The sequence below is a fragment of the Amblyomma mixtum genome, chromosome 1 (assembly GCF_055824585.1).
Source record: "Amblyomma mixtum isolate Tamu chromosome 1, ASM5582458v1, whole genome shotgun sequence".
NCBI classification, from domain to species: domain Eukaryota; kingdom Metazoa; phylum Arthropoda; class Arachnida; order Ixodida; family Ixodidae; genus Amblyomma; species Amblyomma mixtum.
This window is the reverse complement of record NC_143012.1, coordinates 306,209,033-306,221,582: the sequence shown is the minus strand read 5'-3', so window position 1 is coordinate 306,221,582 and position 12,550 is coordinate 306,209,033. Positions and strand designations below refer to the sequence as shown.

The 12,550-nt window shown below is 45.2% G+C and overlaps 1 protein-coding gene across 4 annotated transcripts in view; it reads left to right on the top strand.

The window, feature by feature from the left end:
• The window catches only part of tho2 (THO complex subunit 2-like protein), a 52,087-nt gene that overhangs the window by 12,528 nt on the left and 27,009 nt on the right, over positions 1–12,550 (top strand). For all 4 annotated transcript variants that reach the window (XM_089566765.1, XM_089566764.1, XM_089566763.1 and 1 more), the window contains exons 10-15: positions 2,769–2,921; positions 4,316–4,485; positions 5,075–5,419; positions 6,257–6,358; positions 11,109–11,193; positions 11,334–11,427. In XM_089566765.1, coding sequence (XP_089422891.1) covers positions 2,769–2,921; positions 4,316–4,485; positions 5,075–5,419; positions 6,257–6,358; positions 11,109–11,193; positions 11,334–11,427 — 949 coding nt within the window. The remainder of the gene's footprint in view (positions 1–2,768; positions 2,922–4,315; positions 4,486–5,074; positions 5,420–6,256; positions 6,359–11,108; positions 11,194–11,333; positions 11,428–12,550) is intronic.

Below are 12,550 nucleotides of genomic sequence, written 5' to 3'. Positions count from 1 at the left end.
GTGCTCATGTGTGCTTTGATCAGTATCGGCTACGGATAGCAACGGCTACAGTGCTGTCTTTCGTTGGCGTTTTGTGGGGGCGCCACCTGCGTGCTACATTTATTCATATTTTACGAATACGAAACCTCCAAACGAAATCCTCGAATCTAAGCCGACATAAGAGTTCTACATCTCGTTTTTTTTTTTTAAAAAAAACTATCGGCCTAGATTCGAATAAATACGGTATGCTGATCTTTGTGGTACGTGCTGTTGGCATAAATTAGTGAAAAGGCGTGCCGCATAAAAGGCAGATTGATGGTAGAGTGGATCTAGTTGTGGTTATCATTTCAGCATGTACCAGTTGACTGAAAATTTGCATAACTATCAGTGCATGACAGCATAGTGCCAGCAGTACTGTCTTGTTCGGCAGCCTTTTTCGTATTATTTCTGTAGGCAACACATTTTTAACTGTCTTTCAGACTGGTTTGACCTGGTGTAAGAATGATTTCAGTCTGCAAAAATCTTGACGGAGTATGTAATGAGAGTGGCTGAGTTCATTAAATTCGATTGGGAACATGGCAGAAATGGCCTCAAGATCAATGTTAATAAGCAATTTTCATCTGATTATTACACTGTTCTAGCTGGTTTCTGAGTATTCCTTGGGTAGAGTGAAAATCCTTTACAGTAAAGTCACTCGAATTCGGACCAGCAGAAATCTTTACTATATCGGGTTTTTTTTTTCGTTTTTTTTTTTTTTTTACTGTATCAGTTGCTGGCGATGGCAGTAAGCCGCTCGGTACAAAATTGAGCCCATCAAAACCATTTATGATGTGCCACTGCGCCTCCACGTCTTGCTGTTCTTGCCTCAGGCCTCGCACTGCCTTGTGTTGCGAGAGTTCTTCCTTTTTTACGCTTCCCTACTCCTCAATGCTCGTTTGCCTTCCCTTTCTCAGTGGCTAACGCCCAGAACTGTTCTGCTTATTTGCAATCCTAATGAAACTACTCTATCACCTTACTCAGTTTTTTAAGCTGATTTCTAATCTGAAATTGTCCACCTGAAATCTGAAAAGCTCCCAAGGCAACTTCAGTGACTACTTTTAAGCAGTCACTGAATAGTACTTTAGTGCAAAAAGAATGGCTTAATAAAAAATAAACTTTAATCCATGGCTGCATTGACTAATGAGTTAAGAGTGCAATAATCAAAGCCCTTTTTTTTTTTTCATTTTACGCTTATCAGTAATTTTCGAGAATTTGGAATAGCAACATTCAAGGTGGTGATATCGTGCATCAATAGATTTTGTAAAATCATAAATTTTTAAAGCGCAATTGAAGAATTATACTTTGATTAACGCAAGCACTGTGCTTTCAGCTTTTCTGGGCAAATAAAATAACATCCCTGTTCATCCTAGATGCCGAGATACCAACATACTAATACAGCCAAGTGTCCAAAATTTTCATGCCATTCAATTTTCTTCTACTGCAGTTTCAGCCCACATAATGATCTAAATTTAATATTGTGGTCAAAATACTGATATCCGGAAGAAAAAAGGATTGGTTGAGTTGGAGAATATAGGTGTAGATGCCAAAAATGTTTTTAGAAAGCCTGTTTCTGAGGCATTTTTTTTTTGTCCCTAAGACCAGTGCCCCCCCCCCCCCCCCCCCCCCCCCCCCCCCCTAAGAAACCTTTCGTGATCGAAATTAGCCCTGAGCCCTCCACTCTGGCATCCGTCAAATACCATATAAACGCGTGTAAGGGCCGCACTTTTTTTTCCAGATTCGGGGGCCAATTTTCGGGGTGCAGCCCATGCACGCGACGTACGAAAAAAAAAAAATTTTTTTTAAGCAAAAGCACACCAATCAGGGAATGAGCGGCATTTATTCTACGTTCAGTTGTCACTCACGGAGTATTTCGACTCTGAGCTGGTGCTGTGCTCTGGTGCACGCTCATCCCAAAGAAGCCTCGCAGCATGTCCGCTGTCAACGTGTAGCCATTGTTCCGCATTTCCATCACATAGCAGAGCAGCTCTTCTTCCAGTTCAGGAAACTCGCACGGCTCACCTCGGAAAGCGCGCTTTTTGCAGCTTGTTTTTCTCAATGCACCCTTTTGATTGCACGATCATCGGACGCACTTCTCGGCCACGTCGAATTCCCTGTCCGCCGCACGCTTGCTGCATTCGTGAGCTAACTCCCAGCCGTGTAACTGATAAGGTGCTTGCCTATCGTGCTAAAACTGCATTACCCAGCGGCAGCACGCGAAAGCCGCAACTACGGTGAACGTGCTAACACGCCATAAAAGGCTGGAGCTGGCGATACTGATGCCGATGTAGACAACGCATGGAGGAGGGAAAGAAAGATGCCGATGTAGATAACGCATGGAAGAAGGAAAGATAACGGGAAGTCGCGGGGGAGAAAAAATTGCCGATGATGATGGCTGCGGCCTCGGGCGCCACCCATGGACGGTTTTTGGAAGCTCTTGTGCGCGTGCTTGGCCTCCGCGATCAGGCGCTCCGCGATCGAGCGCACCGTTGTCCACAACCGGAGCCGATCGCGGAGGCCACGGTGCATGTATTTAGAAGGCTATTCCCGCCTGGGTCATGGAAAGTTCGGGTGCGGCCCTTACACGGATTTATTTTTTTTTTTTTTTAAGATTTCCTTGGGGAAAACGGGGTGCGGCCCTTACACGCGTTTATACGGTAATGCACGAGCAGCTTCTGGGTGGGGATCCACACGCTAAGACTTTTTGTTTGCGATTCTCCGTGCTGACTCTTCACACCGTGCTTTGTTTGCAGCTCCTCCCAGATGATGCAGCTTTGGCCAAGCAGCACAAGAAGGAAGAGAATGCTGCACTGCAGTACGCTCGACGCACAGCCATGGTGATTATGTCCTCTGATAAAAAGGACGAGGAGAAGAAAGACGAGGACAAGGATGACGACCTCACCCTGGCAAGTCTTTTTACTTGTTGCATCCTGGTGTTTTCACTCGGCAGTTATTGCATGGTAGCTGCAGCTGGCACAGCAGTACTGTTAATCGAGGAAAATGTCTATTGCAAAAGCACAGCAGTGGTGGCTTAGTGGTCTGAGCATCCGGTGTGTCGTTCGATCCCCAGTGCTGTCCGGTACCCACTAGTGATACAAAGGGCACAAGCTTTCCCCTTAGTCTGGTGCTCGGCTTCTTTAGGGTAAAATGCTTGGGAAATGGGACTTGACCCCACCTTAACCTGAGTAGAAGAAAACACCTTGTGCCATGGCGCTGTTGGGCCACAGATGCCCTTGCATCATAAAATTCATCATCATCGTCATCATCCATTCCGAAAGCGCTTTTTCATTGTCCATGCAGCTAGAGTACATTTTGCATGGTCATATCTTTTTTTCTGGTTGTCATTGCTACATGTAGTTTTTTGAAGGTATTCTTTTTGAAACGGCCCAACTCAAACTTGAATTCCATGCTGCAGAGTCGCTTGCGTACCTCTGATGTGTGCGCAACAGTGCGACGACGGACGGAAGGCCCCGTCTCCCAAGAAAAGTCGCACCGCATAGTTTCGGTTTTGCTTTTCTGAGCTTCGTGCCAGCTCATATCAACCAGCCGACCTTGCCCAGCTGGGCGCCGTTTCGGGTGCTGATTGGCCCATCTCGCTAGTCTTTTCTACCCATTTTTCTTTTTGTCAAGCATTTTCATTCGCGTGGTTCTTGCAGTGCACCAAAAGTGCACACTTATCACATGCTGTTTGCAGTTTGTGCGGTGGAGCCACTTCACATGCGATGCTGCCGCTTCTTAAGTGTGTAACACAGTAGCGGTTGAGCTCCATAGCTAAAAATAGTCATTGTCGTTTCATTCGCATTCCAAAAGCAAGCAGTCGTTGCCTAGTCTTTCACCAAATAAATTACTACGGTGCAAGCAGTTCTTGTTAGTTTTTTCGGGATCATTCGATAATTCAAACAATTTTTCCTGTTGCTTGAAGTATGAATAACGAGTCTTTACTGTACAGAGGAAAAAATGTTCAGTTACAAATTATTTATTATATGCTGACAAATTTGGCATGGTGATCATGTACTTTTACTAGTGTTGTACCCGTCACTCCATAGCAAACTTACACTCCAGAAAATTTGGTTTCTTCGCTCCTTTAAGTCAAACCTCTGGCTTGTCCGAAATTAAGTTTCGTTCCATCAGTATTTGCTGCATTATACGGCCTCCTGTTAACTCAAACTCTGCATAATTGGTACAGGTTCTTGATCCCATCTGAGTTCAGATTATTGAGAGTAGAATGTGTCTTAGTTTGGCTGGGATCCTTCGCAGTGTACACACCCTGTTGTAAGTGCCTTGCGTCTGTGTGCTGCAGGAGGAGAACCAGAAGCTGGGCCTGTGTGAGGCCCTCCTGGAGGTGGGCGACTGGCCAAATGCCCAGAAGCTGATGCAGCTGCTCCCAGAGCACTACGCTGTGTCCCACCCACACATTGCCCGCCGGCTGTGCCTGTTGGTGCACGCCCTGGTGGAGCCGCTGTACTCAAAGTGAGCATCCCCGGCTGGTCAAATCAGTCTCTAATCCTCCTCCACAGCATGCGCTTAGCTCAGTGTAGCTTTGACATTTATAGTCTTTACTAGCATATTGAATGCACCCTAAGCTAGGTAGTTACTAGATAGTTAAGCTGGATAGGTGCTGCGTTACAGGGGCCCTCCTCATGGCGTCCCCGTAGCCCATGTGTTGCTTTGGGACATAAACCCCACATACCATAACGACCTTTCATCCCTTCCCTTGAAGTGTGGTTTAGGTGTCCACCAAGAGCAATATAGTTACTATGCTTTTCTTTTCTCCATAACCAGTTATATATTTGTTTAATGTGCCCTCAAACTTTTGCATGTTGTGTTAAGGAAAAAAAGAGTGCATACATTATGCGAGCGATTACGGTGTGCGTGCGAGAGTGTGTGTGAGAGAGAGAGAGAGCTGTTTACTAGAAGTTCTTAAGGTGTTGGGGAATTGTTGGAAGGATACGAAGGATCGCTAGGTTGCACAGGCTACGCACCAACAGCCTGCAGAGCAGTTGGTGAAGCGGTTACATGTTGTGTGACATTGTGTGACATCCCGTGTTTGTGTGAATAGGCACAGCGGCCTACCCGAGGGCTTCCGTCGGTCTTATGGTCCCCCGCCGGGAGGCCTGCGGCCGCTGCCCGTGGTGGAGACCTTTGGCGAATTCCGGACCCTCGTGCTGCCCATGCTCATGGCTCTGGGTCCCCTGATGCACATAGACCCTGTGCTCATTGTGAAGGTGGTCCGTCTGGGCCGGGCCTTCCTGCACCAGAAGGGCTCGGCCGCAGCTGACCTGCGCTTTGACCTGCTCAACTTGCTGGGCGAGACGCTGCTCCCTTCGCTGTCTCTGCTGGACTGCAACTGCTGTGTGGCTGATGAGATCTGGTCTCTGGTGAAGCTCTACCCGTACCAGCAGAGGTCAGTAGTTGTGTGCTTTGTTGCTGCGTGCACACTTCTGCGTTGCTAGATTGGATGGCTCTTCCTTCTTCACCGGATATTCCTAGCGTGCAACACTCGATGGGCAAAATGGCAAGGAAAGAGCCAAACACTACGTGAAATGAAAAGTTGCATTTTTATTGACATGTAGCCTTTGTACTTAACGGGAGCTCTTAAAACGAGAGAGATGGAAAGTAAGGTTGCTTCTTGCTGCTGTTTTCTTCTGCAAAGTGGTGTTGATTTGCATAACACATGTTGCAACTGATTCGGTAATACTTAACTCTCAATCGGTAGGCTGTCCTGCTTCCTTCTTCCTTGCTTTTTGTGTTTTCTGCCTCTTCGTGTGCACTTGCGAGGTGCAGAAAAATGAAAATGTAACCTCCGAATGCCTGTCTTCACATTATTCTTGTTTTCCTGCGTTATTTCTGTTTTCTTGTATTTTCTGTGTGTGAAATAACCGAGGCTTTCATTAATCCTTTGTTTTCCATACAAGATGGAAACGTGTGGAATTTCTTCATATTTACTGTGTAGTCAGTGCAATGCAAGTCTGTTTGTTAGGATTTGCTTTAGTGGGCCCTTTGTTAGCTTTTTGAATAAATCGGCAGGTCCCCTATTTCTTAAATGCCAAGTGAAACTTGGCATGCCTTTGCTTTTGTGCGCACAAAATTTCATTACTTTAGAGTGTCTTGAATAAAGGGTCTCACTTTTCCATAAGGTTAGTAGATGTGTGTGTTGAAATGTGTGCTGTAGCGAAGAAGCTGTTTTGCTGTTTGTCTCCGGCCCCGCTTTGTTGAGTTCAGACAATGGGAATTGTTTCAGGTACCTTCTGTATCATCATTGGAAGAATTCTGCCTACAAGAGCCATCCTCTTCTCATCAGGGTTAAGGCAGACTCACTCAAGAAGATCAAGTACATAATGAAGTATGTTTTGCTTCTTTATTTCATCTGAAATTTTAGATGTGCCCAATATCCTGTCTAGGCTATTCACTTCAGCAGTATGTAACTCTCTCCATCTTCAACATTTCTTTTTTTATACCAGAAGCAGCATGACGCGAAGGCAGGATTTCCATATTATTTGAAGCTGCCTCGGTCCTTGGCTTGAATTTCTGTGTATAGTTTACTTTTGTGAAGAAAAAAAATAATGCGATTAAAGTAATTTTATACAGCTGTTGTTCCATATTGTTAAGCAAAAGGTACTAGTTGCTGAGGTTTGCTGAGGGAACTTTGTGCCTTTCAAGGATGCCCACATTTCTGGTTTTTCTTTGGCATAAATAGCAGTTAGGATTGAATGTAGTACAATTAAACGCATTATTATGTGCTAGAACAATTTGGTAGGATTTGGGAGGGCTGGATAACATCACTGTCATTGATGATGGTTGTTCTTGAAGAAGCGTGTTTGCACACCATGTCAGCCTTGAAGTGCAAATGGTCCTGTCTTGGAAGATGAATGATTAACGAGTGGAAAGTGGAAAAGCGGAAAATTTTGCTCAGGCGGCTTCTACCTTGCTGGGCTTTGCCAGCGAAAGCCGCATTTGGTCTGTCTTCTGGTGCTCCGCAGTGCATGCTCGAAGTTGGTTGCGGTCCACACGAGACATACTGAAGTTGCTCTTTGTTCAGAGCGCCAGCAGGATGAATGCTGTCGGCTTACATCGTCCCAACAACGGGCATTTCGAGTTCGTTCCGGTCAATTCCTGGAGAGTTGCTACCGCATCGTCAAGGAGAATCTGGAGGTGGCGGGGCTCGACGGCTGGAGCCCTTTGCCACAGCCTTTCCCGTGACGTGTCTGCGCGACTTCCACCGCCAGGAATCATCGCGTCGCGGCTTCTGCACCGGGAACGACCTGCATCATCATTTGCTTCATCATCTGCGCCAGGAAGCGCCGCCAGTCACCTGAATGATTACCGTCACCTGAGCTTATAAGCCATTGTCGTCATCATTAAGGCCTGGCCTCTCTGAATGTGCTTGATGCCTGCAGTCCCTGCAATATATGCCTGCATTTTTATCAAGTGTGGCAGCAAAATCGAAAAATCGAGCTGCTTCAGATGGAAAGTCAAGTTGGTTGAAGAGTAATGCCAGCCCCTCCAGAGATTCCCTCGGTCTTCAGTCTGAAGTGGTGAAGACATCGCCTCTCATTATTGCTGCAATATTGTGCCTCAGCTCGGGAAGATTTGCCTGTTACATCAACATCAACCTGTTTCATCAACCGTGGTGTTTCCACTGTGTCTTCACTCCTTTGGGCACTTTGAGAAGCAATCGTGGCACTCGTATGTTGTACGAAGAGTCTTTTCAGGGTCTAATAGGCCGAATACCTATTCAAGTGAAAAAAGGCAGAAGAAAAAGAAAAAATACGATTTCACAACAGCTGTTCGTGCTATGTCAAGCAAGCATTCAAGGTGCTAACGAATTTGCAAGATGCAAGCAGCAGCAAGCCTTCAGCTCATTGACATAATTTTGGCTGCATGGAAGTTTTTGCAACGGGGCTGCAGTGAAGTTTGAAAACATGCTGGTGCTGGAAGAACGGAAGAATTTGACTGGAGGGCAGCTACTGCCAAAGACAAGAATAGTCTCATAGTCAACATTATGTCAGCACAACCTCTTGAAGTACAAGTTGAGTTCTCCAATCAAGCTTTGCGGTTTCTAAAGCAGTCTGCTGGTCACATTTAACCGGATGTTGAGCAGCAAGCATCTTTTGGCATCGTTGTCATTGTCATGTACATGTCCATGGAAATGCGACTGCCTTCACCTTTCATGCTTTACGTCGAGCCAAGCCCACAGTGGGGTCCGCAGAAGCAGTGGTGTTGGAAGATGGCAGGATGACAGTAGCTCACGAGAGCAAGAGGCCAATTAGGAAGATCCATGGCAGCATAGCGGCACTCTCAATCCATCACCTGTGTTCAAGCCTGATTCCTTCGCTGATGTTCCATGAGCTACGGCAGCGTCAAGAGGAAAAGCCAAGACTTCCTGGAGCTGCCCTTCACTGAAGATCAAGTGCGTCCATTGTGAATCTGTGGTGTACTGTAGTGGACAGTGCTTGTGTGGTCCCCAAGACAGTTGTGTCAGTGGTGGTGGTGTTTCCGTCATGTGCAAGAGGTGCGAGAAGAAAGTGGTGTGCTATTTCAAGACGTGAATATAGTATGAAGAAGATGATATCTGATACTAAATAATCATCTTATTTTTCTGATAAGGGGGAATGATGCAAAGTGGTACGTGGTTTTTCTGAAAAACCGGAATTTGCAATTCCTCTAAAATGGTCAATTAATCACCGCAGCTATATCTGCTGTGATGATTTTTTAGTAGCCATTTGCTTTGCAGTCTCAGCCTAGGTTAAATTCCATTTGGTATGTTTATTTGTGCATTTTTTTTCTTCAAATTTTGCAAAGGCAGTCAGTCAGTTATGTACATTGTCTCCTCGAAAAGCTGAATCTGTTAACTAAGCATTCTTCCAAGTTCAGAAGAAAGCAGGCACAGATCTGTTCAAATGAGTCGCAAGGCTAGTTTTTGTCTTTTTATTCATATTCATGAAACAAGATGGTAGAAATAATGGCTAGGACTACGAAGTGCAGAGGCCCTCAAATTTGTCCTGTGACTTGTATTCACAGTCTTGTTAGTGTGAAGGAAATGGCTGAATGTTCAGTGTGTTTACCCACATAGTGCGCTTCATGAGGCTTGCACAGTGCATCTTGTCACTGTGCCGGGGAAGGAAAAAAGAAACTTAAAAGTATATAGGAAAAGTAACAACCCTGTAACCTTCTTTAATAGGGAAAGAAGCATTATTTTTTGTACAAACAAGAATTGACGCTTTTCTTATTTAATGATTCTGACTTACGGCATTCCTTTTCAGGTTGTGTGTTGCTACCTTCGAAATTTTTTTAACTGATGGCTCTGTGGGCATTCTAATATAGAGAAATTTTTGCCAAAGGCACACTTGAGCTTTTGGTGTATGGTGGGGCAAAGTAAAGCTGATAGGGAATTTCTTTGCAGCAAGCAATGACAACTTTTTGAGGGCGTATTCTTATTTTAGCTTAGTACTAATAATGAGCAGAACCCATCAAAGGTTATGCTCTGTTAACGCAGCGGCAGTTATTTTTTGGCATATGTTTTTCAACTGTGCTGTTATCCTGGGGCTGATAAGAATACTGGTGTGGAAAGAATATGCCGGAGATAGGGAGGCGTTTCTAAGTAAGGTTCATTATTGCATGCACTTGACGTAGACCTGGGAGCCGAGTGCCACTTGAATTTTTTATTCGTGGTTTGCCTGGCTTTGTGGACATTGGCATGTGTTCCAAATGCCCATGAATTTAGTATCTTGGACACATTAGAAGAATGGCTGTGGCTTTCAGAAACCCTGTTGGTTTGCATTGTCAAACTGCTTGAGGAATTATGTCCATCTGCTTTTTTGCAGTTCGGTTGCAGTCAGTTAAAGAGCTTCTCGTATGTTTTAATGGCTTGCTGTGTGCTCTCCAAGCCTCATATAAAATCGTATATACTCTTATAATGGACGCACTCTGATGATAAAAAAGTACTGTTTTTTAAATATCCCGCCTAATGAACATGTAATGAGACTTTTTAAAAAACATTGTGCCTCCATTATGCAAGTAAATACGCTACGCATTATGGCTAGTTGCTAGAATTGAACTGTACACAATTGGAGCAGATAGTTGTCATTTGGAAAGAGTGTCATTTAGCTAGCAATTGGTTGTCCTGGCATTCTTAGCCTTTAGTGCTTGAGGCAAAGTATCTGGTGCTTTAGTCAAGTTACTGAGTTGTTTTTATACCCCTTAAAATAAGGTTTTTTTTGCTTTGTAGCCGTAATATAAATGCCTTGCCAGAGAGGGGCAGTATCTATGTGCCTTGGATAGGCAGTGGTTGGCAGCAATGAGGTTGAGGTCCTTGCAGTACACCAAATGTTGTCTGGTTGCATACTTCCATGGAGTGTTTTGCTTTCCAGCAATGCAAGCTGTATGCTCCAGTGTGTGATCAGTAACGAAGAGGCATAACCTAGGGATGATTGTTGAATTTCGTTTCTAATGTAAGGTTGCACTTAAGATAGCGAAGCTTCAATTGCTGTGGACAATGTACAGTCCCAGTCATAAGACTGCGGAGCACGCTTCAACAATCAAGCTCATCTCATGCCTAACCTAGTAAAAATTGGGTAGCACTTTATACATATGTTAGCACATGCCGCTGGCGCCCTCATGTATGTACCCTATATAGAAGCCATCGTAGCTTCACTACGCAATATGTGCAAACAATTAAAATGCTGAAGCATGTTCCATAATATTTTGGCCGCACCTTATAATTTTTAAAGCTGGTTTGCAGACTGCCATGCACTTTGCCAACTACTTAGCTTTTCATCAAATAGAATGTACCCATAGCATCTGTTCCTCTATGTCTTTAAGTGGTCCCTATCTAAGTGGTTCCACTCACGACAGTTATGCATTTGGCTTATTATCTTGGAAAGCAGCAAATTAACTGCATGTGGCAAGCCAGCTGATAAAGGCCTAATCTTGCCATTGAAAGGAGCTGCAAAGAGCGGGTCTGTACAACTTTTCCCACTCCCATGCCCCCTTTCCTCCGCTGTTCAAGTTGCTCCAGATTAAAGTGAGTCTTGGTGGATTTTGTTGGGTGTTTTGTTGAAATGACCTCACTCTGCTGTTGTTTTGTTCCTCAGGCGTCTAAGTAAAGAGAATGTGAAGCCCTCAGGTCGTCAGATAGGGAAGCTGAGCCACAGTAATCCCTGTTTCCTCTTTGACTATGTGAGTATTGGGCCATCTTCTTGGCCACAGTCCGGGATAAGGCTTGACCGGACTGTATTTTGCTTGTCAAGCCTGATTGTGAGTTTGGCCAAATCTCTCGGTGTGAGTTGCAAGCACGCTTCACTTCGCCTGGAATGCAGATCCTGTCTCAGATCCAGACGTGGGACAACCTAATTGTGCCAGTGGTGGACTCTCTCAAGTACCTCACCATGCTGTCTTACGACGTTCTTGCCTGTATCCTTGATGGCTGCCCTCAGCACTTTCTTTTACTGCTCAGCCTCTTTTGGCGTCACTGGTTGGACTCCTGTCACCTGTATAGTTTTCGCTTTCATTGAAGAGGAAACGTAAAAGTACCCTATTTACTCGATTCTAAGCACCCCCTTTTTTTCGCGATCGCGATGCCCAAAGTGAGAGGGGGTGCTTAGATTCGAAAAATCTAAACTGACCCCCCGCCCCCCCGTCCCCCCGGGCCCCTCTTTTCACGGCGAAATCTCGATGAAACGGGCGCGAGAAAAAACATTTTATTTAGGAAACATTCAAAAGAAAAATAGCTGCAGACAGTTCTGTGCTGCCATCTGTCTTGTAGTGTCGGAACGCAGCAACACAAAAAGCGCCGTGGACGCCGCTGTCCTCGCTTCAGCGGACACATTTGTTGCTGCAACGCGCGTCTTATCTTTTCTCTCTATCTTTCCTCTGATCTCTTAACTCTCCTCTATCTGCACGTGGCAGCGGTGGTGGCTTGGCTCGAGCCAGTAGGCAGGCCCGTGCACTTTCCTTTTCATCCTTCTCTCAGTCACAACAACAACAACGCGCAGGCCGCGCCTCCTCGGGACTCCGACTGCACAGGCTCAACGAAAAAGAGAGCAAGTGCACTTGGCGGCCTCAGCAACGCTCTCTTCTGTGCAAAAAAAGGGGGTGCTTAGATTCGCATGCAAAGTTTTTTTTTTCAGAAATTTTTTTCCGAAAATAGGGGGGGTGCTTAGAATTGCAAAAATACGGTATTGGCGTGACAATTTTCTTTGTTCTCTAAAAGGCAATGTGCAGCATTAGTATACTAACCCTTGGAAGAACTTCAACAGGAAAGTTTCCTGTATGCAGTCAAGCCCACTTGTAACGAAGCTGATGGCTGCATGGATTAAGTTGGTGGCTGACTGTCGGGTCAGGTTGTCAGCACCTCCTCGTTCACTCTCCGAAAGGTGGGGCAACAGTTGTCTGTTGTGTCTGGGGCGCAGTGCATTTACCCTGATACATTTTTTTTTATAGAAACATTGCCCTCATTCGTACTAGCCGAGGAGTTGTTATAACTGCGCCCATTATAAGTGGGCTCGAATGTACCATCATGCTTGGTACACATCCT